The sequence below is a fragment of the Buteo buteo genome, chromosome Z (assembly GCF_964188355.1).
Source record: "Buteo buteo chromosome Z, bButBut1.hap1.1, whole genome shotgun sequence".
Classification (NCBI taxonomy): domain Eukaryota; kingdom Metazoa; phylum Chordata; class Aves; order Accipitriformes; family Accipitridae; genus Buteo; species Buteo buteo.
Genome location: NC_134204.1, coordinates 71,287,033 through 71,313,479, shown reverse-complemented (window position 1 = coordinate 71,313,479; position 26,447 = coordinate 71,287,033). Strand labels below are relative to the sequence as shown.

The following is a 26,447-nucleotide window of genomic DNA, read 5'->3' as shown; positions in this document are numbered from 1 at the left end:
GAGCTGGGGCACATGGCAGAAGAGGTAAAGCTGTCTGGGAGCTGGATCATTTGTGTGGCAACTCTTACGTCTACAGAAAGCACCAAAGCTGTCCTTACCTGGGCAAGGGCATGAAGGCTCCAGACTCCTTTCCCTCTGGTGGCTGCACCCCCTGTGATGCACAGCAGGTTGGGAGGTAGCAGGGAGAAAAGCCGGCTCCAGGGGATACCCCCAGAGGATGCACCACAGCAGGCCATGCTGTTTCTGTGTTATTGCACATTGGTGTAGGTCTGTTCCCCACAGCCCTGGCAGGAACATGTCCTAGCTCCTCTGCAATGCTGACTGCAGAGCACCCCTGCAAGCGACATGTCACCTAAATATGTATAGACACTTGTACTGTCTGCTTTGGAAGTGTTGCTTCTCAGGAACATAGTCTGGCTTCAGTCAGTGGAAAAAAGGATGAAGGAAAAACACACCCACGGGCCCGGAGTGCAGGTAGTCTGGTGGTACACCTGTGCAACTGGGAGCTTAGGTGTGCTTGAACTTGGCCTGACTTCGAAGGGATGCAGGTGAGCACGGTTGCAGGAGTCTCCCAAAGGATCCAGGACCATTCCACATCTTGGAGGCCAACTGGCACAGCTCTACCCATGTCTGCATGGTTACATCCCCTTTACCCTCCACTGCACCAGATGGCCATGTCCAGGCTGCAGATGTGGAGCGCTACCAGGCCCAGGCATTGTTTGGGAATGTCTGAGTCAAAGCAGCAGCAAGGACAGTGAGGAACAGTGAATTGAAGTGATGGTGGCAGTGTGCTCAGGCCAGCACCTAGGTCTTGTTTCACTGACCAGTGCAGACATACCTTGGTCTTGACACATCCTGTGCATCCTCTTGCCCATCTTCCTCAGCAGCACTGTACGCCACAGTGTAAAACATCCGTACCCTGTAGAATGGGGCTTCTTCTCCCTTCCTCCACTCCAGCAATCTCCACAGCCTGCAAAAAGCTGGCAGAGCTGCCAGAACACCAGGTCAGATAGATATCCAAGCAGATGCAGAAGTTGTATGAATAATACCTCCCTGCACTCCCTGGGAGTCTGGATGCCACCTACCCCAGTGTTTCCTCTCATGGCATGTGGTTCAACTGCTGCCAGGAGAAGCAGCTTTATCCTGCCAGGACTTTGAAAGGAGGTTCATCTCCAATGACTTCTTGAACAAGAAAACTACCTGATTCCCCCAGTGGGCATGCATTTGCTGCAAGGAATAACAGGGGAGCACAAAACCTCTGTCCATCTATGTTTGTCAAAACCCTTTCTTGGGTGTGCAGCCAGAGGAAGAACCTCTCATACGTATAAGATCCCCTGCAGGATTTGGTGGAAGTTAAGGGAAAGGACGGTTATGGTATTTAGGTGAAGATTTGGGTTGTGAAGCAGAACTGGGGGTTGGGGAAGGACAGATGCCATGGGATTTAAGGCCAAAGCAGCATCCATGTCATGTCTTCTCTTATCACAAGTGATGCAGATCTCATGGCATTACAGAGCTGCTGATTGTTGTATGTGTATCATCTAAAGCATCAGCATAACCATTGTGCCTTGAACCATGGGGAAGACTTGTGGGCAAGGAGACCAGGAATGATGCTTTGAAAAAATGGTTTGCAAAAATCTGCTCTTTGCTGCTCTCTTGGCTACTCTTAAAGCAGTGTTTTTGTTTTTCAGCTGTATTTTATGACTTTGAAGGAGAAAATGTTCCAACAGCAAGAGACGATAATTCTGTAAAAAGCAAGGGCATCTCACTACCACATAATTCCTAGTAGAAAATTAAAGAATACTGCTTCATCTGTTTTTCTGCTGCCCCCCTGAGTGCCTATTGCTTACTTTAGGACAGCCACATCTGCACAAAGAGCAGCTCTTGCACCAGCTACTAGAAGCCCTGCGCAATAGGTTTCTGAGATCTGGGCTGTGCCAGCAAAAATGGGGGCTGACTCCTAGGCCAAATCCAGACCCATGTATTTACAAATATTTAATAAATGCTGAAAACAGATAGAAAATCCTGCCAGCCTTCCCCTGTCTACAATCCTGAGTGCTTTTCAGCCTGAGCTGAGCTTTAACGCTCCTCTCCCCAAACACACAAACACACCCCCCTCCCATAGCTATTTCCTCTGCAGAAGGCAACTCAGAAAATAAAATAGCTCCATTTCTTCCAGGCATGTCTGAGAAGCCATTTTCTAATAGTAAAACTGGCGGGTTCAGCTACTTTAATAACTGTGGTATTAGCTTGACCTGAATTGCTTTCAGGGCTTGAGGATTCTGCTGTGACCCTCACACACGAAACTGCTTGCAGGGGGAATGACTCCAGTGTTACCTGCTGCGGGGCCTCCAGGATCCATTGCAAGTCACTACAAGAACTCTTTTCTCCTGCCAGATGTTTCTCCAGCAGCCTCACTTCACGGGTCACATCATCTCTGAAGTGTGTCTTCTAGTTTCCAGTCTTCCTAGTCCCATTGTAGAGTAACTATTTTGGGTGCCTCTGCCTTAGAGGCCACCACTGAAATTCCTTGTCTTGTCTCAACACCTGGACCTGACAAAGCCATTTCCACACATGGGGTTGGTCTCGATCCTGAAACCGGCCCCAGCAACAAATATGGAAAATATCTCCAGGTTACATCTGCGGGGCAGTCATGGTACAATCTCTGTTAACCTCCGAGTGGCAAATGAGCAAGAGTGAGTTTTCAGGTGCCACCTTGAAACAGTACGTTTTGACCATTGTAGGCAGGAAAGAAAAGAGGAGAATGAAATAAAAGGAGCAGTTTTTCTTCAAAGGTGCTCTCATAAGAATACAGTTCTCGACCTTGGGGCAGGGGAAGGGACTGTCTCTGTTTTCAAACGCATCTTGGCAGGCAGCAAATTAGGCAACATGGAAATGGTTACAACGCTACTGGGACCTTTACTGAAGATGCCTGAAGGACCAAGGCCCGGACAAAGGAGAAGGCGACAGTGGTGCTGGTAAAATCTTGTCCAGGTCGTAATTTTTGCCTACATCACTGAGAAAGCTTCAGACAACCAGAGAAAACATTAGATAAACAACCAGCAACTGGCCAATTCTCTCCTCTTTGCTAAACATATCCAAGCACCTCCTTTTAAGTCTCCTCTTTCACACACCTCTTACAATGCCACTGGAGTTAATATTTAACCTTTAACTCCCTGGCTCAGAAACTACATGGAAGAATGGAAAAGGACAGAAAGATATTGGGAGGATGGTGGGAAGTAAGGAAGAAATTCTTCATCACCCAACTATATCAAGACACATTGGTCTAGAAAAGAGATGGCTAGAGTGAAAATAGATCCCACCAACAGTGAAAGGCAAGGAGAAAGTCTATAGGCAATAACTACTCATGTCTCTCTCACTACAAGAACAGAGAGGCAACAAATGAAACTAGCAGACGGCAGCTTCACATTCAGCCAGAGGAGGCAATTCTTCTTACTGTACACAATCCAGCAGTGTGACCCATTACCATTAGTTATTGTAGATCCAGCAGTTTTGCCTGGCTCAAAAACCCACAAGACAAACTCAGAGAAGTGGATGGACAAAGAAACGGGAGAAGAGAAAAGCCACCAAAGCAAATATTGCTGTGGTCAGGAGGAATATAGCCTGACCAGCAAACGGGGCCAAACTGTGATGCTGAGTAAGGAGGAGCACGAGACCCTCTCCTGGGTCACACAACTATGGCAAACCATTCATAGAGAATTACACCTCCCTGTTGCCCTGCCTCATCCCCACACATCACTCAATTGTTACTATTGTCATTAAAAACTGGCCACAGTGAATTCTAATCAGCATGCTGCCTTGTGCCATGTACAAAAAAATGTGCCCTGCCTTTACGCTGCCTGTTGCCAGCTCCTGACTGGACACTAATGTATTCTTGACCATGTTAAAGAGATATTCTTGGCTGAAGCCATTCTGCAAAAGGTAGTTAATGACTTGTACAAAAGAAAGTTTGCTTCATGTGGAAATGAGACAGCTAAGGGGGATCCTAGTTACAGTGTCCTGCTGCCTAATGGGCATTACAGAGAAGACAGAGACAGACTCTCTTCAGAGATGCCCAGTGACAGGGCAGAAGGCCCCAGGGCACAAGTTGCAAGAGAGGTTGGATGTGAGGAGAAAACTCCCATGAGAGCAGTGCAGCCCTGGGTCAGGCACCAGAGGGGTGGTGGGATCTCTGTCCTTGAAGATATTGAGCACTCAACCAGATGAGGGACTGAGCTACCTGACCTAGTGTTGCGGTGAGCCCTGCTGGGCGCACTGGGTTGGATTGGAAACTTCCAGAGATGCCTTCTGACATAAATCTTTGTCAGATTCTGGGAACCATATCCCATCCGGTGTGACCAGCCTTGCAAGGCAGGACTGATCATCCATGTTTAATCAAATACTTAAATGTTTTTGACAGAGGAACAACATCCTTCATGCGAGATTGAGACACCAAACTACAGACTTCTTGGGTGGTTCAGTGCTCAGCCGTCAGCTCTCTGACTCACACTGTACCTCTGCACTGCTGCCTGCCCTGCAGTACTGGAAAGGATTTGCACGAGGGAGGAGCTGTACCTGGCACACATGCTGAAGCACCTTCAGCCACTTCTCTGACTATCTCATTGAAGGATTAGCTGTAATAGTGATTCCCACAAATCTCACAGGTGTCACCTTGTCCATGGTAAGGGGGTAGGAAGACATCAAGAGTCATCCTTAGGATCCTGCATGTAGCAGCCTTCACTGCTGGGGAACACCTGAAAGTTTTAAACAAAACAGAAGCAATCTCATTTGTTTCTAATTCCTCTTTAAACAAAAGTATCACCTACCAGCTCTACCCAAGCTCAGTGCCCTGTTGCGCCAGGTACGCTAGGGTCTACAGCACCAGCTCCGTTGCCCCGAGGAACTGCTGCACAAACAGAAAAGGTGGGAACAGGCAATGACATTATGCTTGTTGTCCCACATGGGATCAGGTGGACACTGGAAAAGTGTCCTGTCTCCTAAAGGAGAGGAACAAGCAGCTCCTGTGATTCAGCCCTTCCTAAGACACAAAGTCCAAATCATCTCTAGCAGTCTCCCACGGACCCCAGTTAAAGTCATGGACAGTTTAAAAGACCAGCTTAGATGAGAAGCCTGAATTTTTTGCATGGCTGCAAGAGGTGAGCAAAATCATCACTCAGAGAGACGTTTGTTAGAGCTAACAAAAGAGATATGGTACGTGCATGAGAGCTCAGATCTGCAGCCTTAGCTGAATTCCTTCATGAAAATCCCCTCTACTCTCTCAGTAATAACAACAATTTTTTTCCCTCTCTCTCTCTCCCTTCTGTCTGTAATTTGTTCTTCCTGGTGGAAGGGAAAGGAAGCATAAATTACTGCAACACTGACAAGACCTGAATAGCATCTTCTCTCACTAACAGCAAACATTAGGAAGCAGGAAACACATCTGACAGAGGTTTGCAGAATCTGGAGATGCTATCCATATGCTTGTTTACTGACTGAAAAGATAAGCACGAAAGCAATTCAAAGCATGTCCCTCTTTTTTACCTCACTTACTTCTCCAGTTTCTGGCATGTCTCAGGTGTTTACTAAGCAAATTCACAATTGTTTAGCACTGCATGCACTGAGATGGACCAGACGTAACTACTCAAGCAGGCAAACTCTAATGTACATTTGCCTTGTCCCTTTTGCAACCAAGCAACTCAATTTTCTTGCTCTTTCTGTGCAGCTGGAGGGTCCAGGAGTAATAGCAACTGACCCAGCAATGTGTAGACCACAGTCTTACAATGGTGGTCAAATGTTATTATCTTGTGAAAGATTCTTTAGACATTGTGGCTGGAGCCAAAATGCCTGAAGCAGAAATTTGACATAGGATTTTTCATCCCAGATCAGACTCTCAGTTGGGGTAATGACATAATAATCACTAACACTTTTGTATAAGGCTCCCATATTTCTACCAGATGACATCTCAACACATACATATTGCACAGCAGTTCCATAGTGAGCACTACGTACATATGCTGGATTTACTGAGCACAGACAGGGGATGATTTTACAGGTGTGCCCAGAACACCCAGGACTGGTTGAGCACAAGCAGGTTGACCACAGAAATCACGGACCAAGGTTTTGAAGCTTTCAAGTCATTTTGATTGCACTGGTTGTACACAGGAAAAATAGGTCTGCACACGTGTCATTGTTGCCATTCTGGATGCCTGGACATTGACCGTGCATTTGGAGATACTTATTCCCGCATTACACAGCACTACTCTTTGAATAGATTACCAGACACTCACAAATACTGGAAAAACAGCCCAGATTATGTTTTTTTAGCCTCGGCAAAATTTCTGCATGGGTAAGAGGGGACTTGCTCAGGAATCCTTGTTCTAGAGCCACTCCCCACATACGGAAGTCTCCAAAATTTAAGAAAGGCTACACTTACTTAGCTCATGCTGAGTAGTTCTCCTCTTCTCCTCCCTAGCTGGACTGCTAATCATCGGAGCTAGTGTATGAAGAGAGAAAAATGATGCGTGACTATCCACCAGGGAGCCACTTTCTATAGAAGACAATTTTGATGTAAGGATTCTAAGTGCTTTAAGATTCTGTGAGCTAGCAGAAGCAGGCTCTGCTTAATTAATTGATTCCTTGCTTCTGATAGGTGTCCAGAGATTTTTACTAGAACTGTGCTCCTAATCATTTATGTGATCTTGTACCATCTTGTTAGCAGCTGTCTTCACCAGTGGTGTTAGACACTCCCAATAGAGAGCTCACTGAAGACATGTCACCAGGGGCTTGAGGACACTGTAACATGTGCCCATGAATTACACATGACTTTTACACTGACTAAAGTCACAGTAAATACAGAGGAGTACACCACTGTTTGCCCTGGGGAGTGCACAGAAAAGATGCACTTTTCTTAGGTGTTTGCCTTAAAGACCTGTATTTTTAATCATTAGTAAGAAAGTCTAGGAATTGTGCTTTGACAAACTAGAGCTGAAATGGACAAAAAGTACCGATATCACTGAATGGATATTTTGGAGTAGTGTCAGGTCAGCAGAGCCATCTCTAACACAGCAGAGCAACTCCACACTGCTAGCCCTAGCACAGACACGGCCGTTCCCAGCAGAGGCACCCCGGTGCTGCTGGGGGCCCCCTTGTAACCATGGGACAGAGCTTTCACTGCACTGCCATGCTGGGTGGCAGTCCTGGCGTGCAGACAAGCCCCTGGACTTCTGACTCCAGAGTGACATAGCTGTGGTTTGGGTTAATTCAGCAGTACAGCAGCTTTTGCCTCAGTTGCTGTGCCTCTCAGGGCTGCCTCCTTTCAGAGAAAGAGAAAAAAGAATCAGCCAGAAGCTGGCTGCTTCATTCAAAACTGCACAGTGTGACTTACAGCAGGAGTAAATCTCATCAGCTTCAGCTCCTACAGAGGCAAAATTCCCTCCTCTAGTCTCGATGCTCTTTTGTCAGCAGCACTAACACACAGAAAACTGAACGTTGCTACCATTATTTGCATCTATTGTTCTATAAACGACAGATTTAGAGGGACAGGATTTAAAAAAAAAAAAAAAGAAGAAGAAGGAAACAACCCAAAGGTCTGTCAATTGTGTAAAAAGCATTCCTGCACTGCAGGGTGGGTGGTCCACTTGGAAGTTGTTATGGTGTCAGCACAAACTGCCACAAAAGATTGGTGATGTGTGTGCAAATGCAGCAATCTGATCATCATTGCATTTGAAACCAAGTTAGCCAAGTGGCTTACCTGTGTATTGAATCATGTTTAACATATGCACATCATTAACTGGCAATCAAGTGGGAAGTGCCACTCCAATGTTGCATCCACACTCTGTTTGGAATGTAAGAGGCATTTTAAGACCAAGACAGATTCGCTCTCATTTTACACACAAGGAAACAGAGGCATAAAACTCACAAAAAATGATAAATTCTGGGACGTGGAAAACAAGCTGTCTTTGAAAACGGAGCAGTAAGTTACTTGTCCAACTTCACTGAATAAATCACTAACAAGATGGAAAGCAAAATCAAGTGCTTTTGCAGTAGGTTGTTCAGTGCAAAAACTTGACCACTGTATTTGCAGTACCAAACACTGAAATTCTTTTTCTTTCTGGAAAAGAGCTACTTACTTTTGTATCAAATATGAAACATTTTAAAATGTACTTTGTAGGTGTGAGACTTGTAACTAAAGGAAACAAAAATTCTTGCTGTTCTTACAGCTATGTTAGTGTAAAAACCCACAATGCATTAAAGTGAAGCTGCATAGCTGAAGATATTGTTTGGCTTAGTGTCAAGTTAGAGGAAAGTGTATTTGGGTGGGGATTATACAACCAAGCATTATGGCTGATTTCTAATAACTTAACAAGATTCCACTTACGTGGATTACAAATTCACTTAAATTTTTAAAATGTTAAAATTAGTTGTCCCATTAGGTCTGAGCACGAAAGTCCAAGGGCATTCATGGAACAGTAATAAGAGCACCCTCTAGTGGTCATTATCACAGATATTAATTAAACCTTTTTAAGTAAGCCGTTAGTGTATGTGCTTTCTCATGCAAACAGGGTACCCCGGAAGTTTATTAAAATATTCACGTGAATATGCTGTATGTTATTCATGCTATATCAGTCCAACAAGCATAACTTCAGGGTTTTATCTTGTTTATTCACCAAAAATGCTACGCATTTAATAAAAATATTTTAACACTCTCTGTAGCTTAGGGCAAGATAATTGTTTTATTTCCAATTTTCAAAATTGTCAAGGAAACCCTCAGGAAGGATACAAAAAAGTGACAGAGCAGTAAGTCTGGTCTCCATTCCAGAGACCTTAGCAGAAACTATAACAGAGAATGGAATTAATGTACAGCTGCATAAAGATCTGTTGAAAAGAAAGCAATGTGGCTACTGTAAAAGGGAGTCATGATTTACTGATATTTACAGATCCATTGCAGTTCTCTGAAGCAATCATGGAACATGCAGATTTCCCATTTAATCACAACTTTTTAAAGACACCTAAGTATAGAATTTACTACAAGATAATACAGAAATTAGTATCTGATAATCATCAAACCTAAAGACAGAATCAGAACATAGCATAGAACATAGAACTAGGCTGGAATCTATGAGTAAATTACAGCAGCTTCAGTCAAGTTAGCTTTAATTAGACTAAGCAGGAGTTATAGCATCAGGAACTGTCAAAGCTAGGGGACAGATGGACTGAGTCTTTCCACAAGCAAAAGATTAGGAAGAATAGCTCGAATGCCAAGTAGCCAGCAAGCATGCTTTGTCTGCATTTAATTTCCAAACACACCTCCTAGACAAGTACCACAGCACAAGAATTTGCCATATCATATTAGTATCACACTGGTCTTCATTTAATCATATTGTGTGATTAAGTTAGTAAGTAAAGTTCTTGTTATCTGCTACCATGAAAACGTACTACTTACTGGGTGGGTCCTCTGGGATTTGCCACGTAAACATATGAGTCAAGAGAATCAATGTCCCGTGTGAGGAACTTTGCAACGAGGATTCTGTCCAAGTTAAGATGATTTTATGTTGTACAGAAGTTTACCACAGTGTGTATTTCTGACCAATCACTTTGGGAAAGGTAAGAAGTGGCAAGAAAGCAAGTTTCACAGTATCAAGTGAATTAATGAAATGATGAAAGAAAAAAGGGAAGTATTTTAATTATCAGGGTATTAGGGCAGACACTGAAGTTGTACGTCACAGCACTAAAATGTTGCAGAAGACCACTCATCTGGACAACAGGAGGGACAGAATCAGAAAACAAAGAAATTAGGATAAAGCATTCCAGTGCTTTTGAATGTACCATGAAAAATTACATTGCATAGAAAAGAGATGGAGTGGCTAGTGCAGATAAATGGTCCAAGTCCATGGATGATTCAGGTGATTTGTACAGGCACTTGCAGACTTTGGTAGACACAATGGTAAAAGTTAATGAATCCATCAGAAGTTGCCAGGACTTCACCAACTCTGTTTCTCTTGCTTTCACAGGAAAGACCAAAAAAAAAAAAGTTGAAACTCATAAAAGTACCTCATACATAACCCAGGAAAACGTGCAACATTCAGAACTTCTTGAAAATCTCAGGGGAAAAAAAACAAAACAAAAACAAAAACCAAAAAAACCCCAACCCCAAACTGGAAAAACAAGAAGTGAAAAAATGTGACTTGAGGAAGATCCAAACTTTGACAGATAAAAATCCAAGCTGGCTGGGTTTAACACTAACCATGCTGACACACCCTAGAGAGACAGAGCACATCCAGACTCATGAAAAAGTAACCCATCCCTCCTGGTATGGTACTGCACCGGTGGCGCATCAGCTGCAATGGCTGGCGGCTGCCTGTGTCAGGTCTCCAACCAAGGAAGAGCCAGATGCTAGACAGGATGCTTTCCTAGACAGGTGAGGATGCTTTCAGTCAGTGGTGAACCATTTCATTGCTGCCAAATTCAAAGAGGATGCTGAAAATAGGGAGCCTTTCACCTCTGTTGTAATTAAAACTCTGGCTGAGCAAAAACCAAGGAAGTGCACTCTCCTCCAACAAAAGTGCCATGTCACTAGATCACTAACTAGATCCTAAAATTGGTCAGGAAAAGAAAAAATGCTTTTTTCCTCCCTTTTTTTTATTTTTCTTCATAAATTACTTCCCAAGCTCTAGGCAAAAACTGGACATACCATGCTCTTCAGAAAAAGGGTTCCAGCAAATGGCAAAGCTCAGCATACCTATACCACAAAGAAAACTAATTCTGAAAGAGAGCAAACCAATCTCAAAAACAAATGGGAGGATCTGGCTTTACCTCGCTGCTGCTATGTCAAATTTTCATTTGAACAGATAAACCAGGACCATTTGGATGAAGGGAAAGTAATGCGGGAATGTAGTATGTGTCTCAAACCTGTAAGAAAGGAGTTGGGGCCATCAGGAACTCTTTTCATTTTCCTTCACTCATGAACAATTTCAACTAAATCAAGGGAACCTTTGGAACCCAGTTTTCCCTGTTCCAAGAAAGAAATCAATTAATGTTGAGTGTTAAATTGCTATGGTCACTGCTACTCTTTCTGGCCAGGCAAAGCCAAGTTTTCTCCTAGGGGAAAAAAAAAAAAGACAACAAAATCAACTAACCAAAGGAATCCAGGTAGCAAGTGAAGACCCTGACCAGAAACTATTCACTGGTCATGCTGAGAGGGTACATTCAGATTACGTTCAAGATTCAAATGCTGCGGATGGCATAGTCCCTGGGAAGGGCCTCCCACTGGTCCTGCACTCTTAGGAGGCTTAAGCCGTATGTTGGCTCCACATTTCTCTCACAGGTAGGTTGGTGAGAACCTAAAATGCATGGTCCAGTCACTAAGATCAATTCCACATCCTCTGTCTCTTCCTGTGCTTCAACACACTGAACTGGCTGCGGCTGCCGGTGGCATCTGTCCTGAAGAGCAGGTTGGGCCCAGAGATGCACTTGGCCAGCACTGTGAGATGAACTTTGCACTGCATGTTTGCGGCCAACATTAGGAAACCAAATTCCGGAGAGAGATCTGATCAAACCTGTGGACAATGGCACCAAAATGTTTTGCAGAGATTTGCAAGTACCAGAAGAGAAACATCTTGCTTAAACCCTGGTAACTGGGACATGATTTTCTTGGTACAGCAGACTTTGTCAGCTGTTTTACAGTTTTCAGTTCCAGCTACTCTGCACACAGGAACAAGTCAGGATGACTTGGAAGCAATCGTAGAAAGAATCTCTTTATGGTATGGCTTTAAAAAAAAAGAAGTCTAATACACTGAATGATACAAAGCAGAAATGTGAAGAATTTCTTTTTAAATGGTTACATACCCCATCTCCTTAAATACTTCAGGAAGACCAGAATTTTACACTTTTCTCCAGAATGCTCAGCCTTTCACCATCAATACAGCTAGATCTCATGTCTTGGAGATTAGTATAATAGATGATGTACTGATTTTCTGTCTCAGAAATGCCCAAGATCCTCTTAATAGAAAGGAAAAATGACTAAAGCATTAGGCAAAGTTTCTTAATGTTTCTAAGTAGCTACAGGAAAGGTTCTTGCATGGATTAAAAAACTGGCCAGAGAGGAATATTGAGAGAGGGAGAAAATCTGCCAATACATGCATCCCTTTTACGTGATATGCAAATATCCCTGCACGTGACAAACCTTGCACATTTGGAAAAAACGGCCCAAAAACCTGAAGAGTTCAAGTTCACGACAGTTGAGACAGGTCTTCAAACCCATTTCCATAACATCTTTTCTACCAACCATTGGTGGGACAAGAAAAACCTCCTAGTACCTTAGTTTCAGAAGAAAATACATTGTTTCCTACAACGTTTTATTCTTCGTATTGAAGGTACCAAATCGTCAAAGGCTGGTATGCCGCAGTTACAGAACTTGTTTGTTGTTTTGCCAGTTTCCCATTCTTTACATGCATGGAAGAGAAAGATGCTTTTCCTGGTAAAACAGCGAAAAAGGAATTCTCTTTCTGGATTGCCAATCAACAACAAAAGTGTGCAGTCAGCTTTGCAGTGATTTCTGAAACAGTAAAAAGCAGCATTTTTTCATCATGCCTTGACATTTTCCTGTTCACAGATGTGAAACCAGTGTTTTCTATTGATATTAAAAGCAAACATATTAAAGTCCTATTCAGTAAAAGTAATAAAACAGAAGAGTCATGTACAATGCTAGCAAATAAAAGATATTTACATTGTAATTTCACATTCTGTCATCTCCTGTAATGAGAAAATAATAACAAACTTGCATTAAGATCTCCTGTCAGGGAAGAATGCCAGTTCTTGTCTTTAAACATTTGCACTTCAATTCTTGCCTACCTGTTCTTTTCAGATCTGTTGCTCAAGCATTCAACACTTTACGTGTTTCCTCCATTATCTATCTGTTCAACCAAGATTATGTACATCAACTGGGAGATGATAAATGGAGCGTGAAGACAGGTCACATTACTATGAAAATCCCCTCCTACAGGTAGTGAGCAAATGAGAAAATCTCACAGAGAGATGACAAACTTAATTTACTCTGCGTGTCCCATTCTGTCCAACAGGATGATTCACTGCGTATCTCTGATGTGTGAGCTATGGCATAGGTGAATTCAGAAAGAGAACATACAAATCCAAGCAGGTGCACTCTCCGGTTTTAACAAGTTCCCTTCGTTTTTTGTAGGTCAGATGCTTCTTTTTCTCCAAGAAGCCAGCAATACTTCACCATTTATTTATTTAAGGTAATGTAAGAAATGGGTGTATCAAACCAAAAACCTGATGGAAATATAATCACAAAGGCCATGGTATTTTTTGCCTTACATCCCTAAGGATGCAATTGAACTGTTCTGTCCCATAAAAGTATTTTAAATCATTGGACAAAATCCAATGTCTTAGTCATGCTAAGAGGCAGCAGCCAAAAGCCTGTGTGTATTGGCTGGTCAGTTGCTGGCTACAGAATTCAAATGTGGCTAAAATTGATGCTACCACCTGAATCATCAAATGAGAGAGGGAGAGAGGGAGAGGGAGAGGGAGAGGGGGAGGGAGAGGGAGAGGGAGAAGAAGGAGGGGGGGAGAGGGGGGAAGAGGAGGAGGATGGGGCTGGGAAGGGGGAGGGGGGGAGAGGGAGGGGAGAGAGTTAAAGAAATTTTTCTCCACAGCCACTCTCTTCAAAAGACAAACCCATAGAAAAGTTAAGACTTTGCTAGATCTGTTTCTCATGAAATGAGTATTTTTACTGAGGGAGGACAAAAAGATGGTTTGGTTGTAGGTATGCAACTGCAATGCAACTGTATGCAGACTGCTATTAAGACTTTGTGGACACAGAGAAATGCGTGTATTATGAAGCAAAATGGAAATACACAGCACAGCAGCTGCTCTGTAAGTAGCTCCTGGTATAGATGAGCATTGAATCTGGATTGAAAGACCCCATCACACAGACTTACTTGCTATTATGTGGCTCCAGGTGCTTAAGTAGCAGTTACAGTGTGATTCTCCGTGAATACAGAGGAAGGGGGTGTACTGCCTTGGATGAAGAACCTGTTCAGCCCAACGTCCTGTTTCCACCAGAGGCCACAGGCGAACATCAAGGGAAGAGGAAAAACAAGGCAAATACATGATACCTCATCTGCAGCACTCCCACAGCCTCCAACCGCTTTCAGCTCTGGGGATTTCCTGAGCCTGAGCGGGTGTTTGTTCACTAACTCTCAACACAGTCCTCTTCCAAATACTTCGTCCATCTCCTCTGCACCCCAGAGAAACACGCTGTACCCACTGTGCCATTCAGAAAGGCACTGCACGCACCCAGCCCCATGTCACTGCGCAGAGAACCATCTCTTGTTTAGAGCCTGGCTCCCACTACAGCAAATCTGATGGTTTGTACTCAAAAAGTCAATTGCCATCCTACCTTCTTGAAGTTACTTAGGATGTGACAGGCCTTAAGCATATCCTCCCTAAGTAGTTTCTTTTGAGGGAAAGCTCTGAGCCTACTCAATTGTTCCTTTCAAGGGACACGAAGCCAGACAGCTAAGCATCCTTGTTATCCTTCTCCAGTTCCAGTATTTCCTTTCTAAGAAGCAGGAAACACAACCGGGCACAGTGCTCATGGTGCGAGCTCTCCAGAGATTTGTGGAGTGCCATAAATATGTTCCCTGTTTTGTTCTCTGTCCCTCTCCTTAAAACGTGCCTTGCTTTTCCAAACACCAAGCTGGTGTTTATGCAGGCCACACATACTCAGTCTCACTCCAGAGTGGCAGCAACCAATTCAGATATCACTACGGTTTATGTAAAGTTAGGACTAGGTTTCTGCACATACATCATCTTGCATTTATCTACCCTGTATTTAATCTACTTTTTTACTGCCTAGTCACCCACAGTTCTTTACAGATGACCCTTACCCCTGCTAACTTAAAGAAGTTTTGTATAGTCAGCAAACATTCTCCTCTTGCTGCTCACCCTTTTCTCCAAGGGAGTGATGAGTTGTCAAGCTCTGCTTAGCTGCCTCCCTGCACTCAGCTACTCACTGATGCTGTTCTCTGTGGCTATGAAATAATGCATGTCTACACTTGCCAATTAATGACAGCTACTTTTTAATACATGGCTACCAGCAGCCAAGTAATATCAAGTATTACTTGGCATACAGCACCTGAAAAACTGTCTAAAACACAGATGCCATTATGATTATAAACTCATGTGCACCCATTAAGCCAGGTGTGTTTAATATTAAACATGAGTATTATCACATGACCAGAGGAGCGCATATGAGATAGTTTGTAACCCCTTGCTAACGCATAACTATTAGTTTTATTACCTTCTCATGACCATGAAAGTCAGAAGCACTGTACTTGGTTCATTCTGGTCAGAAGCAGAGCTGGGGAGAATATTGTGCTGTGACTGCGCCGTCAGATTGACCCTAAAAAAAGAAAAAAACCTCTAGTATATGTTTCTAAACCAGTTTCACTTACTAAAGCACTAGCTGCATTGCATGGATAGTTGCAGCCCACAGCCAATTTTGTTTGAGTGCCTTGCCGTGAATTTGCTTTTGTTTATATCTTCTGATTTCCTTCTAATCCTGATTCCAGTTTGGTTGCATAGTAACAATGTCCTTCTGCCCTTAAAACTCTTAGACGGGGTCCCAAACTCGGCTTCACTTTAACGCAGTTTTGGTTTTGGTTTGTGAACTATTTGTTAACCCCCAAGCACACTCAGAAGTTCACTCTTCCCTAAATTTCTGCTCCTGAAGAACAAGGGAGAAAAGACTGGCACTAGAACAAAATAAGGAATCCGAGGATACATGTGTTTGCTTTCCAAGCAAACCATTCCAAGTCGTCTAGTAAACACTTTGCTTCAAATTACTTTTATTTTACTTACTTCTAATGTATTTATGAATCTCTTTGTAACTCCACCGTCAGTAAGTCCAAAGGAGAGAGTAATGAGTCTGGAGTAAACAGATGCTCATACTGTACTATTTCATAAGCTGCTTCCTGTAGGCCAGGATTGCAATTTATATAGTCACCTATTAAATACCTCCCGTTATAGACCCTTCTCTTTGACCGTGAAAGGTATTCGGACATGTTCATTGTGGCACTTTTCCAACTTTATACAAACACCAAAAAGCAATTTTGCTGAAAGAGGACAGTTTAGTATGACTCAGTTGTTAATTTTTAAGGAAGAGGTTCTGTGATCTGTGACAAGAGTATTTTAACTGACGGGAGGAACTACCTACCATTCATGCAAATATTTGAACCACTTAAAATGTCTTCATCCGCGTTTAAAAATAAATAAATAAATAAATAAATAAATATTTAAAAAAAAACCAAAAAAACAACCAACCCACCCTCCCAGTCAGTAGCAGGACGTCCTTTTCACAGCGTTCAGAGCACACTCTGCTGGCTGTTGTTGAAAGTTAATACCAAGCGCGGACGACAGGCTAAAAAAGAAATAAAATGTTTTTCGAGACAGCAGAAACACGGTCTATGCAGGTAATTACCGTGGGTAGTTAGGACTGGAACGGAGAGGCACTAGGGACACATTCTGAGGGCAGCAGGGAAGGGTCGGCGGGAAATTAATTTAGTTTCGTGGAAGAGAGAGAGAGACCTTTGGGGCAGGTAGGAAGACTTCTTTCTGTGCAGTAAGGTCATACCAATTCGGTATGCAGGCAGGGAGCACACATCGGTACCAATGTCTTCATTTCCGTTGCTCCAAGGACAGGGCAGGCACTGCCTAACGGACGAGCGAGGATCACGGGCTATTCAGTATTAAGCTGGCTTTATATGAAAGTGGCTTAGAGCCACATTTGCATGACAAAGCCATTTACGAGTATCTCATCAATAAGGCAGGCTACGGGCTCCATTTATTCTCCCTTTGCTCTTGCGCGTGGATCACGCGCAACCATTAAAGGTGGCGACGGGGATTTTGGTACGGAAGCTCTCGGTCCCCATGCCGAGCGTGCCTTGGATCGCCCAGGGCGGCGAGCAGCCATGGTGCCGGTAGAGCCGTGGTGCGAGTCAAGGCTCTTTCCGGGAAAAGAAAACGTGGTCGAAGCCGTTCTGGCAGGCCCACCGAGGCGGGGTACGGCAGACGGCCCCCCGGCTGGGTTGCAAGCCGAGCGGCTTCCCCCGCAGCCGCAGAACCGCGCTCTTTTCGGGGGGGAGGAGAGGCCCCGGGCACCCCCGGGGAAGGACAGGGGCCCGCCGCAGGCCGCCGGGCCCGGGGCCGTCTGCCCGTCCGGCGGGCGTTGCCACATCCATCTTGGAACGTGGCTCCGCAGGACTTTGGCAGGGCCGCGCCGAGGCCGCCGCGTGCCCGCTGTCGGGCACAGCTGCGCCGCCCGGGCCGCGGTTGGCGGACAAAAGGGGCATTTGCTGGGTGACGCTGTGAAGGAATTCCTGCCGTAGGGGGTGGCGTGTTGGGTGGTGGTTTTTTTTTTTTTTTTTTTTTTTCCACAGGGTTGCTCAAGTCTGAAGCGAAGCCTGGTGCAGAAAGCGCTCGAAACGGCACACGCGGGCCAGCGCGGAAATCGCAGGGTCATCGGCTCCCCTCCCCCACCCCGCCCCGCCGAGCTGAAAGCCCCGGCCCCAGCCCCGCCGCGGCTGGGCCCCCCACCCGACCCCCGACCCCGCCCCCCCCTTTCCCCGGCCAAGCGCGTGTCCCCCCTCCCTTCCCTTCCCCTCCCCTGTCCTCTCCTCCCCGGGCCGGGCGGCGCCCCCCGCCCCCCGTGGCCGGGCGCCACGCAGGCCGCGGCCCCCTCCCCGCCAAACCCCGCGCGCCCCCTCCCCTCCCCCCCCGCCCCCCCTCCTCCCCCCTCCCTCCGCTTCCCGGCAGGCCGCGCGGGGCGGCGGGGCGGGGAGGCGAGGCGGCGGCTGCGCGCCTGCGCGGGGGGCCTCGCCCCTTTCGCCCCCTCCCCCGCCTCCCTCTCTGCGCAGGCGCAGTGCGGCGGCGGCTCGGCGAGGGGAAGGGCGAGTCGCCGCTGCCGGAGCGGGGGGGATTCGCGGGGCTCCGCGGCTCAGCCGCCGCCATGGCGGGCGCGGCCCCGGCCCCGGCCCCGGCGGAGGAGGCGGCTTCGGGCGCGGCGGGCGAGCGGCCGCCCCTCTCGGCGGCGGCGCTGGCGAAGATCGAGCGGAACCGGCAACGGGCGCTGGCACTGCGGCAGGCGCGGCTGGCGGCCCGGCCCTACCCTGCCGCAGGTCGGATGGCAGCGGCGGCGGACGGGCCCGGCCTCGCCGGGCGGCTCCCCGCGCCCCTTTTTCTTTTCGGCGGGGGAGGTGGGGGTCGGACGGACGGGAGCGGACCGGACGGGACGGGACGGCGGGAAGGGGGGGGTGGTGGTGGAGGAGGACGGGGGGGGGGCACCGCGCCGCCTTTGGGCGCGAGGCGGCGGGGGCGGCGGGAAAGGGGAGCGGGGGGGGGGGGGGGAAATCCGCCGCGGCCGCGGCGCGCGAGGGCCCCCCTCCCCCCACGTGGGGGGAGGGGGGCCCTCGCGCGCGCGCCGCGGCCCCCCGCCTCGCGCCGCGGGGGGAGCGCGCGCGCGCGCGCCCCCTGCCGGCGGCGGCGGCTCCCGCCGCGGCCGCTAACGCGGCGTCTCGTTTGTCTTCTGCAGGCGGCGTGCGGGCGCGGGCCCCCCCCAAGGTCGTGGACACGGGAGGGGGCTTCTTCCTGGAGGAGGAGGAGGAGGAGGAAGAGCCCGGCGCCGCCGAGAAGATCGTGCATCCCCCCGGTAAAAAAACCTCGAGGGAGCCGTGCAGGAAAGAGGTGGCTGGGGCGCCGGGAGGAGGCGGTGCCGCGTGCGCGGAGCTGGTGGGGGAGGGCAGGAAGGCGCGGGGGCGACAGTGAGCCGGGTTCGGGCTGAGCGAGCAGGGCGGGTTGGGCGCCTTTTTTTTTTTTTTTCCCGGGCTTTTTTTTTTCACCCTTTCTTCCTTCCCTCCTCCCCCCCCCCCCCGCCCTCTTTTTTTTTTTTTTTTTTCCTTTCCCTCGTTTCTTTTTTCTCTTCCTTCTTCCTCCTCACGCGCCTTTCTGGATGTGCTCAATTTCTGGCGCGTCCGATTCTTTCAGCATTAAAGCGGCGAGCAAATACGCGGTAATTAAAAATGAAGAATTTTAAGCCGCAGAAGTGGGACACAGTCAGTGCCCTTGGGTATAGCAGGTTTTTTTCTTCCCTCGATGAACGTTATTTCCATTATTTCTTTCGGGAATTTGAATTTTAAGACCAAAATAAGTGTAAATCTGCGCGGCTTCGTTGGTTCTGGGAATTTTGAGGTTGAAATCGTTTATGCCAAGATCTGAGCACTGCTGCAGTGCCAGCTTTTATCGTTATAAAACGTGCTGACGCCAAGTTGCTGATCGTTTGGTGGAGGATTTCGACATATTGTCTTGTGATATTCTCCATCCAAAAAGCAAATGGAGAAGTAAGGATCCCAAAATAGATTCACTTTCTTCTCTGGGATCGTCTTTGTCTTGCTTTGTTCTGCTCTGAATCAGCTGCGGGGCTGTTGGTGCAGTGTATCTCTTTGTTAGAAATCACCACCAGATTTCATTAAGAGTGTAAACAACTAGCAGCCCTACTTCTTTTGAGGGGCTAATGTTTAACAATAAATGAAGTAGATCTGGGATGCCTTTGCACCGGGGGTATTTTTGCTGTGTAATTCATAATGTCATTGTCTTAATAAAATGTCTTCGTATTCGGGAGTACTGCCTTAAATGATGAAATGTGATGTAAGAGCATGACTATGTGAAGTACTGAGCATCCCACTGTCGCTAGTAGGACTGAATTGGCATAAAATGTCGTCTTTGCTAGATCGAATCTGCTATAAATGCAAACGCAATTAAAAATGTATGGTGCTGCATGTCAAGCATTAATCTTCTCTTTCAGGTATTGTTAATATTCTGCAGCATTACCTCACTTTCAGCTCTTGGAACTGTATACCAATGTTAATTTAATGCTAAAATTACAATGTTAACTGTTAAAGGAACGTTCCTTATAGCTGCGGTTACCTGAATCAGTGTTTCTTGGTGTCCCATGGAACATAAAAGCAGATGGCGATGACGCTGGAGGTGATCTACCCGGCGAGGATGCGGCCAGAAGTGATGGCCGGCAGTGGGATGAGTCTGGGCTTGGAGCAGTGCTGAGAGGGCTTGGGGAGAGGATTGTAGTGGAGCTCCATCCCCATTCCACTCCTAGCAGCTCTCTGGCCATCCACCTCCATTTCTGCCAGCTGGAATGGACAAGAGCCTTGCCAACCGCCCCAGGCCTCCGTTGAGCTCGTTTAGGGAGAGGCAGGTGTGGCTGAGCAAGGAAAAAAACTGGAGCAGAGCTGAGAGGACTATGATGCCAGTGCCGCTCCTGTACTGCTTCCTGCTCTAGCCACCCTCTTCGAACTGCATCCCCTTCTCTGCTTCCTTCCGTTCCTGCCTGCACGTCCTCTGTAATTCAGGACGTATTTTGGAGGGCTGGAATGGAGGAAGCTGTAGGAGGGGATATGAAGTGCTTTTATGGGGAAATGTGGAGATTTTTTTTTTTAACAATGACTAAGTTGAAACAAATGTGTGCATTTGAGTGTTGAAATCCAATATTTAATACAGTGAACCTTCCAGCAAGAGCAGAAATATACCAGTAGAGATGGGTTTGCATGATAACGGGTTTGAATTTGTACTGTATCTTTCTGGAAAACTTGAATACAGGAGTGAAACTAGTCTGTAACAATAAGAACCAATAATGTAAATTTTAGTAAAATTGCCTGTCATACCAATTCCAGATGCCTGTTTTTAACATGGTAGTTCCTTACAAAAAAAAAAAAAATTTCTTTCCATTAGCACCTGTACTAGAATTTGACTATCTCATCTGTGGAGACTGTGGCAAAGAATTCATGGATTCCTACCTTATGCAGCACTTTGATTGGGCAACATGTGATAATTGCAGGTATTACAAATAATCAGGAGAGGGAAGCTTTATTTTATGTAAAGATTGCTGGCTGTAATTTAGTTAATTAAAATAATTCTGTTTAATTAAAAGGGCTGTCAGCAAAGAGACATTTTTTGGTAACTTAATACTTGCTGAAAAAGTAAATGGAAGTTGACTATATAACCTCTGTATTTTCCGTTATGGAAGTGGAGAACAGCATTGTCCCCTGAGCCTGTCTTGGGGTAGGGGACATCGGTAGATTTTTATATAACATGGAAACCTGATGTCTTGAAAGCAGTTAGTGTGTTTGTCAGCATGGATATTAACGTCTGGTTTGCAGACTAGAGCTATTTGAAAAACTGATAGAACACAGAATACCCGCTTTCTGAAGTAGAGCAGGGATTAGGAGAATATTTGCTGTCCTAGTGAATTAACCCAAGTAAAGTTAGTACTTTGGTCAGCACAAGTGGGCTAGGAGCATGGCAGCCAAAGGACAGAACCCCCCTCTGAGGTTACCGATTGACCTGCAGGGTAAGCAGGAGTTTGACCTTGAGCGGGAGGCAGTCTATCCTCTCTTACCTTTCACACACAAAATAGTCCAAAAGCCATCAAGATAAGCAGGGCAATGAAACCAGCTGAAGCAGCCAACCACCCACGAGTGTAAGAATGAATGGGTGAATGGGGGAAAAAAAAAAAAGAACGCAGCTAGGAGTTTGTTCTGAGAGCTTGCCTGCTTACTACAGGGAGCGGTCGGGGTGTGCACGTGGTATAGGCAGTTCACAGTCATTAGAGATGAAGTGCTGTCTCTTGAAGGTAGGATGGGTGGGAAAAAAGATGTTGAGAGGGCTTGGAGCATTATGAGTGGTTTTCCCTCCGTCTAAATAGCTCTTGTAGCTGAACATCAGACATTCCTTGGTGCATTACCTTTTACTGTGAACTTTGAATTCTAGTAAAGCTACGTTTACAGCAGTATTTCCTTGATGACCGTTGCTAGCACTTACGGTTTGGCAGATTGTTCCGGCTCAAGCAATTCAAGTTCCACTTCAGTCAGGATTGCGTAAATGTTTTTTTTTTCATTAACTGATAAACGCTGCTGCGGTTACACAGTTTTCCTTATCTGTCTGGTAGAAGTTAGTCTTTTAAGGTTTTTATTTTAAGGTTTCTCTGCCTATTGTGTAGCATTTAGAAACAAGTGCTCTGTGTTGCCAGTCTGTTTCTGGGATCTAGAAGCATATGGAGTGTGTATAGTCTCAGGTGATCTGACCTGTCTCACATTACACATTCTTTCTCTCTTGACCATGTGTCGGGCTTGTACTTTTGTCCTCTTGAATTGCATCTGGGTTAGGTGAATGCCTAAAATTATTCATACTCCTTTTAAGTTTCAGTTACTCCCTTTTCTAAGAAAACAGAAGAAAAACAGGATTCTCAGCCTATGTTTGCTCAAATGGGAGAATTTTTAAACTTAATTTCAGTAAAGCTATCCTGGAGTTCAGCTAGACTGTTGGAATCCAAAGTTACTTGCTTACATAAAAACAGAGAGGAAGAGCGCTGCCTGTATTTCAGGAATGTTAGAAATGATGGGGACTTACATGTTAACGTGTTTTTCAGGTGTAGCTTTCTCATCATCGTTTTACATCTTCCAGAGATGCTGAAGATAAACATAAGCTTATAACAAGGACAGAAGCAAAGGAAGAGTATCTTCTTAAAGACTGTGACTTAGACAAGAGGGAACCAGTGCTCAGATTCATTGTGAAGAAAAACCCTCATAATTCACGATGGGGTGACATGAAACTTTATTTAAAACTACAGGTATAGAAACTGTTCGTGTATTTCAGACCTCTTTTTACCTTCATACAACTTTGGTAGCCAAAATGCTTTCTCTTCGCTTCTGATTACTGAATGATTTTGCCAAAGGGAAGTGTATTATGTGTAGCCTATGTAAATTTTCTGTATAGTTAAAATAAAGAGCTGTGGTCCAAATTCCTGAAAATGTCTGTTTGAGAGATGTCCATGGACCACAACCTCAGTGATTTGCACAATTAACAGGTCATGAAGTGCATGGCCTTCAGGTGCAACACTGAAATGTGTGGGGCAGCTGCTGCTGTGTGTGGCCCTTTGTAGCTGTGGTCTCGTGTTCAAAGCTCTGCCTTCAGGGGCAGCAGGAAAGGCAAGTAGATTTTACAGGGCTGTTGTCATTTCTTGTTTGCTACTTTTGTAGGAATGCTGCTGCTTTGGTGGAGTATGTGCAAAATTGGAGTTGGGTTCAACTTTCCTGGCTTAGTTACATCTAGCTGATGCTAAAAAGCAGTGTTCTGTCTTACTGTGGAAGGAATGCCATGTTTGCAGGTCAAGAGCAAAGAGACAGATGGGAGGCAGAGGCAAGGTTGGGTTGGCTTATGTATGTGTAGGGGAAAAAATAAAATTTGTGAGTTAGTTTACTTCTGTTTGAGGGGAAAAGAAACACATCTATGTCCATCCTGTAGGTAATCAAGCGTTCTCTTGAAGTTTGGGGTAGTGAAGAATCATTGCAAAAAGCAAAGGAACTCCGGCGTGACAGCAGAGAGAAGATGAAACAGAAGAAGTTTGATAAGAAAGTTAAAGGTAAAGGGCTAAACTTAGATACTGCAGTACCTGAAGTAAAGTACGGTTCTGTTTGAACTTGTTTCTGCATCTGGTTAAAGTATTTAGAAAATCTTCAGTGTGGCAAAATGGAGGTTTTCAAGAGCTGTGTGGGTAAGCCAGGAGCAGTCTGGTCTGACCTCATAGCTGACTATTTTGGGCAGAGGGTTGGACCGGAGATCTGAGGTCCCTTCCAATGTGAATTACCCTGTTGTCCTGTGAACATGATGTAAGTGACAGAAATCAATTACGACGGTTCATTATGGGGTTTTGAAAGTTTTTTGGTATGACCCAGAATGTGCCATAGACTGTTCTGTTACTTTTCCTGACTTGCAGAGAACATGAATTTTTGTGGCAGTAGGTTATAATTCTGTCATACAAATGCCTTCAGGTGGAGTAACTGTAAATGAAGGTAGACAATGGCATTTCCCACTGTTCACAGTATTCCCAGCTGCTGTTTTTGCTACTCATTATCCTTGGTTTTTCCTGATAAATAAGTATTTAGGAGAACATTCAGTGGGTAGAACTTCTGAAAAATAATTTCAGCACAGGCATGCTAGTCATTTTAAAAAAGAGCACGTCTGTTTCTTTGCAAGAGCTAGGGCTTACCATGGTGTCCGTGCTGCCCGTAGCATCTGTGCTTTGCTTCGGGTCAGCGTTCACAGAGGCAGAAGGCTCGGGCTGGCTGTACTGGTATTGTCTGGAGGAGGCAGAACGTGAGGGTGAGAAAATAACTCCTGTCTGGACCATTGATGTTGAGGGCACAGAAGGACTGGCAGCAGACTGTAGCCAAGATGCCAAGAGTTCAGTGCAAGTACAGGCCTTAACGTGACAAAAGTTTGCAGCCTGAATGGTTTGGCTTAAAATGTGACTGCGTTTTGCTGTTCAGTATGCTTGCCACCCACTTTAAACATCCGGATAATATCTTGGGCTAGGCTGCCAGCCTGTGCTCTCTTGAAAACCCGCTGACTTCACTGCGGCTGCTGCAGAGGCAACCCACATTATTGGGCATAAAGCTTAGAGAATGCCAAGTCATTTGGGAGGCTTACTGTGACCTGAATGAAAAGTAACCCTTTCTTGGTCATGTAAAACTAGTGAGGTGTTCTATAAAAACTTTTCTTCTGCATTTCACCTACCCCTTTTGGATACCTTCAGATGGCTTCATGTAAAAAGGCAGTGGGCAACATGTACTTAGTCCAGATGGAAAATCTCCCGGACGATCTCATGTCTGTGTAGTTCTTACCCTTCAAAACAGGCAAACAAGGTGAGGATTGCAAGGCATGTCAGAGCTTGTTCTTGCAACAGCAGATTCTCACCCAGAATTTATGGGAGACAGGCAACAAGCAGATGGTCATCTGCAGTCCTCAGAAACATGGTTAGCTTGAATTTTATTAACCATTTTTTTTATTAAAATCTTGAAATTTTCCTGTATTTCTCATCAGAACTCCGCCGTGCTATGAGGAGTAGTTTGTGGAAGAAAGAAGGTAGTATTCATGAACATGAGTATGGAGCAGAAGAAAACATTGATGAAGATGTATATAAAAAGATATGTACTGTATGTGGCCATGAATTAACTTATGAGAAGATGTAGTGTTAATCTGTTAAAAGATAATTTCATTATCTTCTAGTGATACTTGTACTGAAGTCAAATAAATCCTAATCACAAACAAGCTGTTGTAAAATTCTATGAAGAATGGTATTTCTCAGTTGTAAGAAGCTCTGTACAGAAAAATAAGCTTTGGCTTTTAAGCTAGATCTTAGGGGAGAATGTAACACATTTTTAACAGCTGAATAAATTGGTACTTTGTAGGCCAAAAGATAAGTCAGTATTGCTCTGCTTCATGTGCTGATGAAGTTAGGGTGAACTTCCCATTTCTTGTCTGCTTCTGTTAGAGGAGGAAGGCTCTGTATTTTGCCCTAACTGTTGTCTGGTTTCCAGTGACTGTCACTGGTCAGGGGTTAGCAGAGGGCAACTAGCTGGTACACCACATCGTCTGGTGGCTGGTGATCATGTCATGCAGCAGATTCTCTTCCTGCTAGGACTTGGGAGATTGGACTCTGTTAAAAGGAGAATTCTCTCTTGAAAGCTGTGTGCTCCTGGGGAGGTTCTGATGCATCTCCACCATGTTTCATAGGGGAGAGTCCTTAAGTGTATCCTCTATTGCCTTTTTTTCAAGTTTTGGACCAGAGACCAAGATGACTCTTAAAATACAACTTTGTCAGAAATTTGTAAATGAAAAGGGTAAATACCTGTCCTTGGGCAGGGGAGTACACTCCAAGATAGACCCAAATGATGTTTGCTTTCAGGAGAGGGTGGATTCACTTTCAAGTCAAAATCTCAAATTTCAGATCTTCAGTTCTTGGAGCTGTTGTGGAATGCTTGTGAAAATGGTTAAGTGAAGGAACACGCTCTAGGCAGTGGCTCTGCAGTTGTTCACCATTGTAAATATGGCAGATCTCTCTGAAGTCTTTTGAGACTTCTTTGGGGAGCCTGGGCCCCTGGCTGTGCAGAACTGAAGTGTTACCGGTGGAGAGAAGGTGGACGGGGAGGGCAGGTGATGGTTCCACCAATAGGTCTTCACTTCTCCAGCACTCTCTTATGGTCTGCAGCCCTGTGACCTGCCTTTCCACCAAGCACAGAGTACTTGGGGCTCTGCCAGACCTAGGAAAGTAGCAGAGCTTTTGGAGGTAGTCCTCCACATCATGGTTCCAAGAGCCAGTGTTGTCTTGGGTCCCAAAACTCCTCTCCAAGGGAGCTGGGTGGTGTGCACCGGCTGCTGAATCACTTACCTGTGGGCAGGCTGCAGCAGCCACCCCTCAGCAGGCACCACTGGCCCACCCCTGCCTCACCTCCTGCAGCAGCACCGCCCAGAAGACAGGAGGTGGCAAGAGAGGGAGAATTTCCACAGAAGCACCCTCTGGGCAC

The 26,447-nt window shown here is 45.6% G+C and overlaps 1 protein-coding gene and 1 long non-coding RNA gene across 2 annotated transcripts; one reads left to right on the top strand and one right to left on the bottom strand.

The window, feature by feature from the left end:
• Positions 1-15,330: 15,330 nt before the first annotated feature.
• Positions 15,331-17,770, bottom strand: LOC142026764 (uncharacterized). Its single transcript, XR_012648909.1, has 3 exons — positions 16,603-17,770; positions 16,343-16,435; positions 15,331-15,418 (listed from the first exon to the last, which is right to left on the bottom strand). It is a non-coding gene; the product is annotated as an uncharacterized LOC142026764 (long non-coding RNA).
• A 155-nt stretch (positions 17,771-17,925) lies between these two features.
• XPA (XPA, DNA damage recognition and repair factor) lies at positions 17,926-25,191 on the top strand. Its single transcript, XM_075020062.1, has 6 exons — positions 17,926-18,191; positions 18,605-18,721; positions 20,815-20,920; positions 22,546-22,711; positions 23,386-23,503; positions 24,964-25,191. The coding sequence occupies exons 1-6, from the start codon at positions 18,023-18,025 to the stop codon at positions 25,110-25,112; spliced, it is 825 nt and encodes a 274-aa protein (XP_074876163.1). The 5' UTR covers positions 17,926-18,022; the 3' UTR covers positions 25,113-25,191.
• Positions 25,192-26,447: the final 1,256 nt, after the last annotated feature.

Excerpts from the sequence above, each read along its gene's own strand:
- XPA (XM_075020062.1), top strand. The coding sequence starts at position 18,023 with ATGGCGGGCGCGGCCCCGGCCCCGGCCCCGGCGGAGGAGGCGGCTTCG. Across the intron at positions 18,192-18,604 it reads CCGGCCCTACCCTGCCGCAG|GCGGCGTGCGGGCGCGGGCC; the intron begins GTCGGATGGCAG and ends TGTCTTCTGCAG. Across the intron at positions 22,712-23,385 it reads AACTTTATTTAAAACTACAG|GTAATCAAGCGTTCTCTTGA; the intron begins GTATAGAAACTG and ends TCCATCCTGTAG.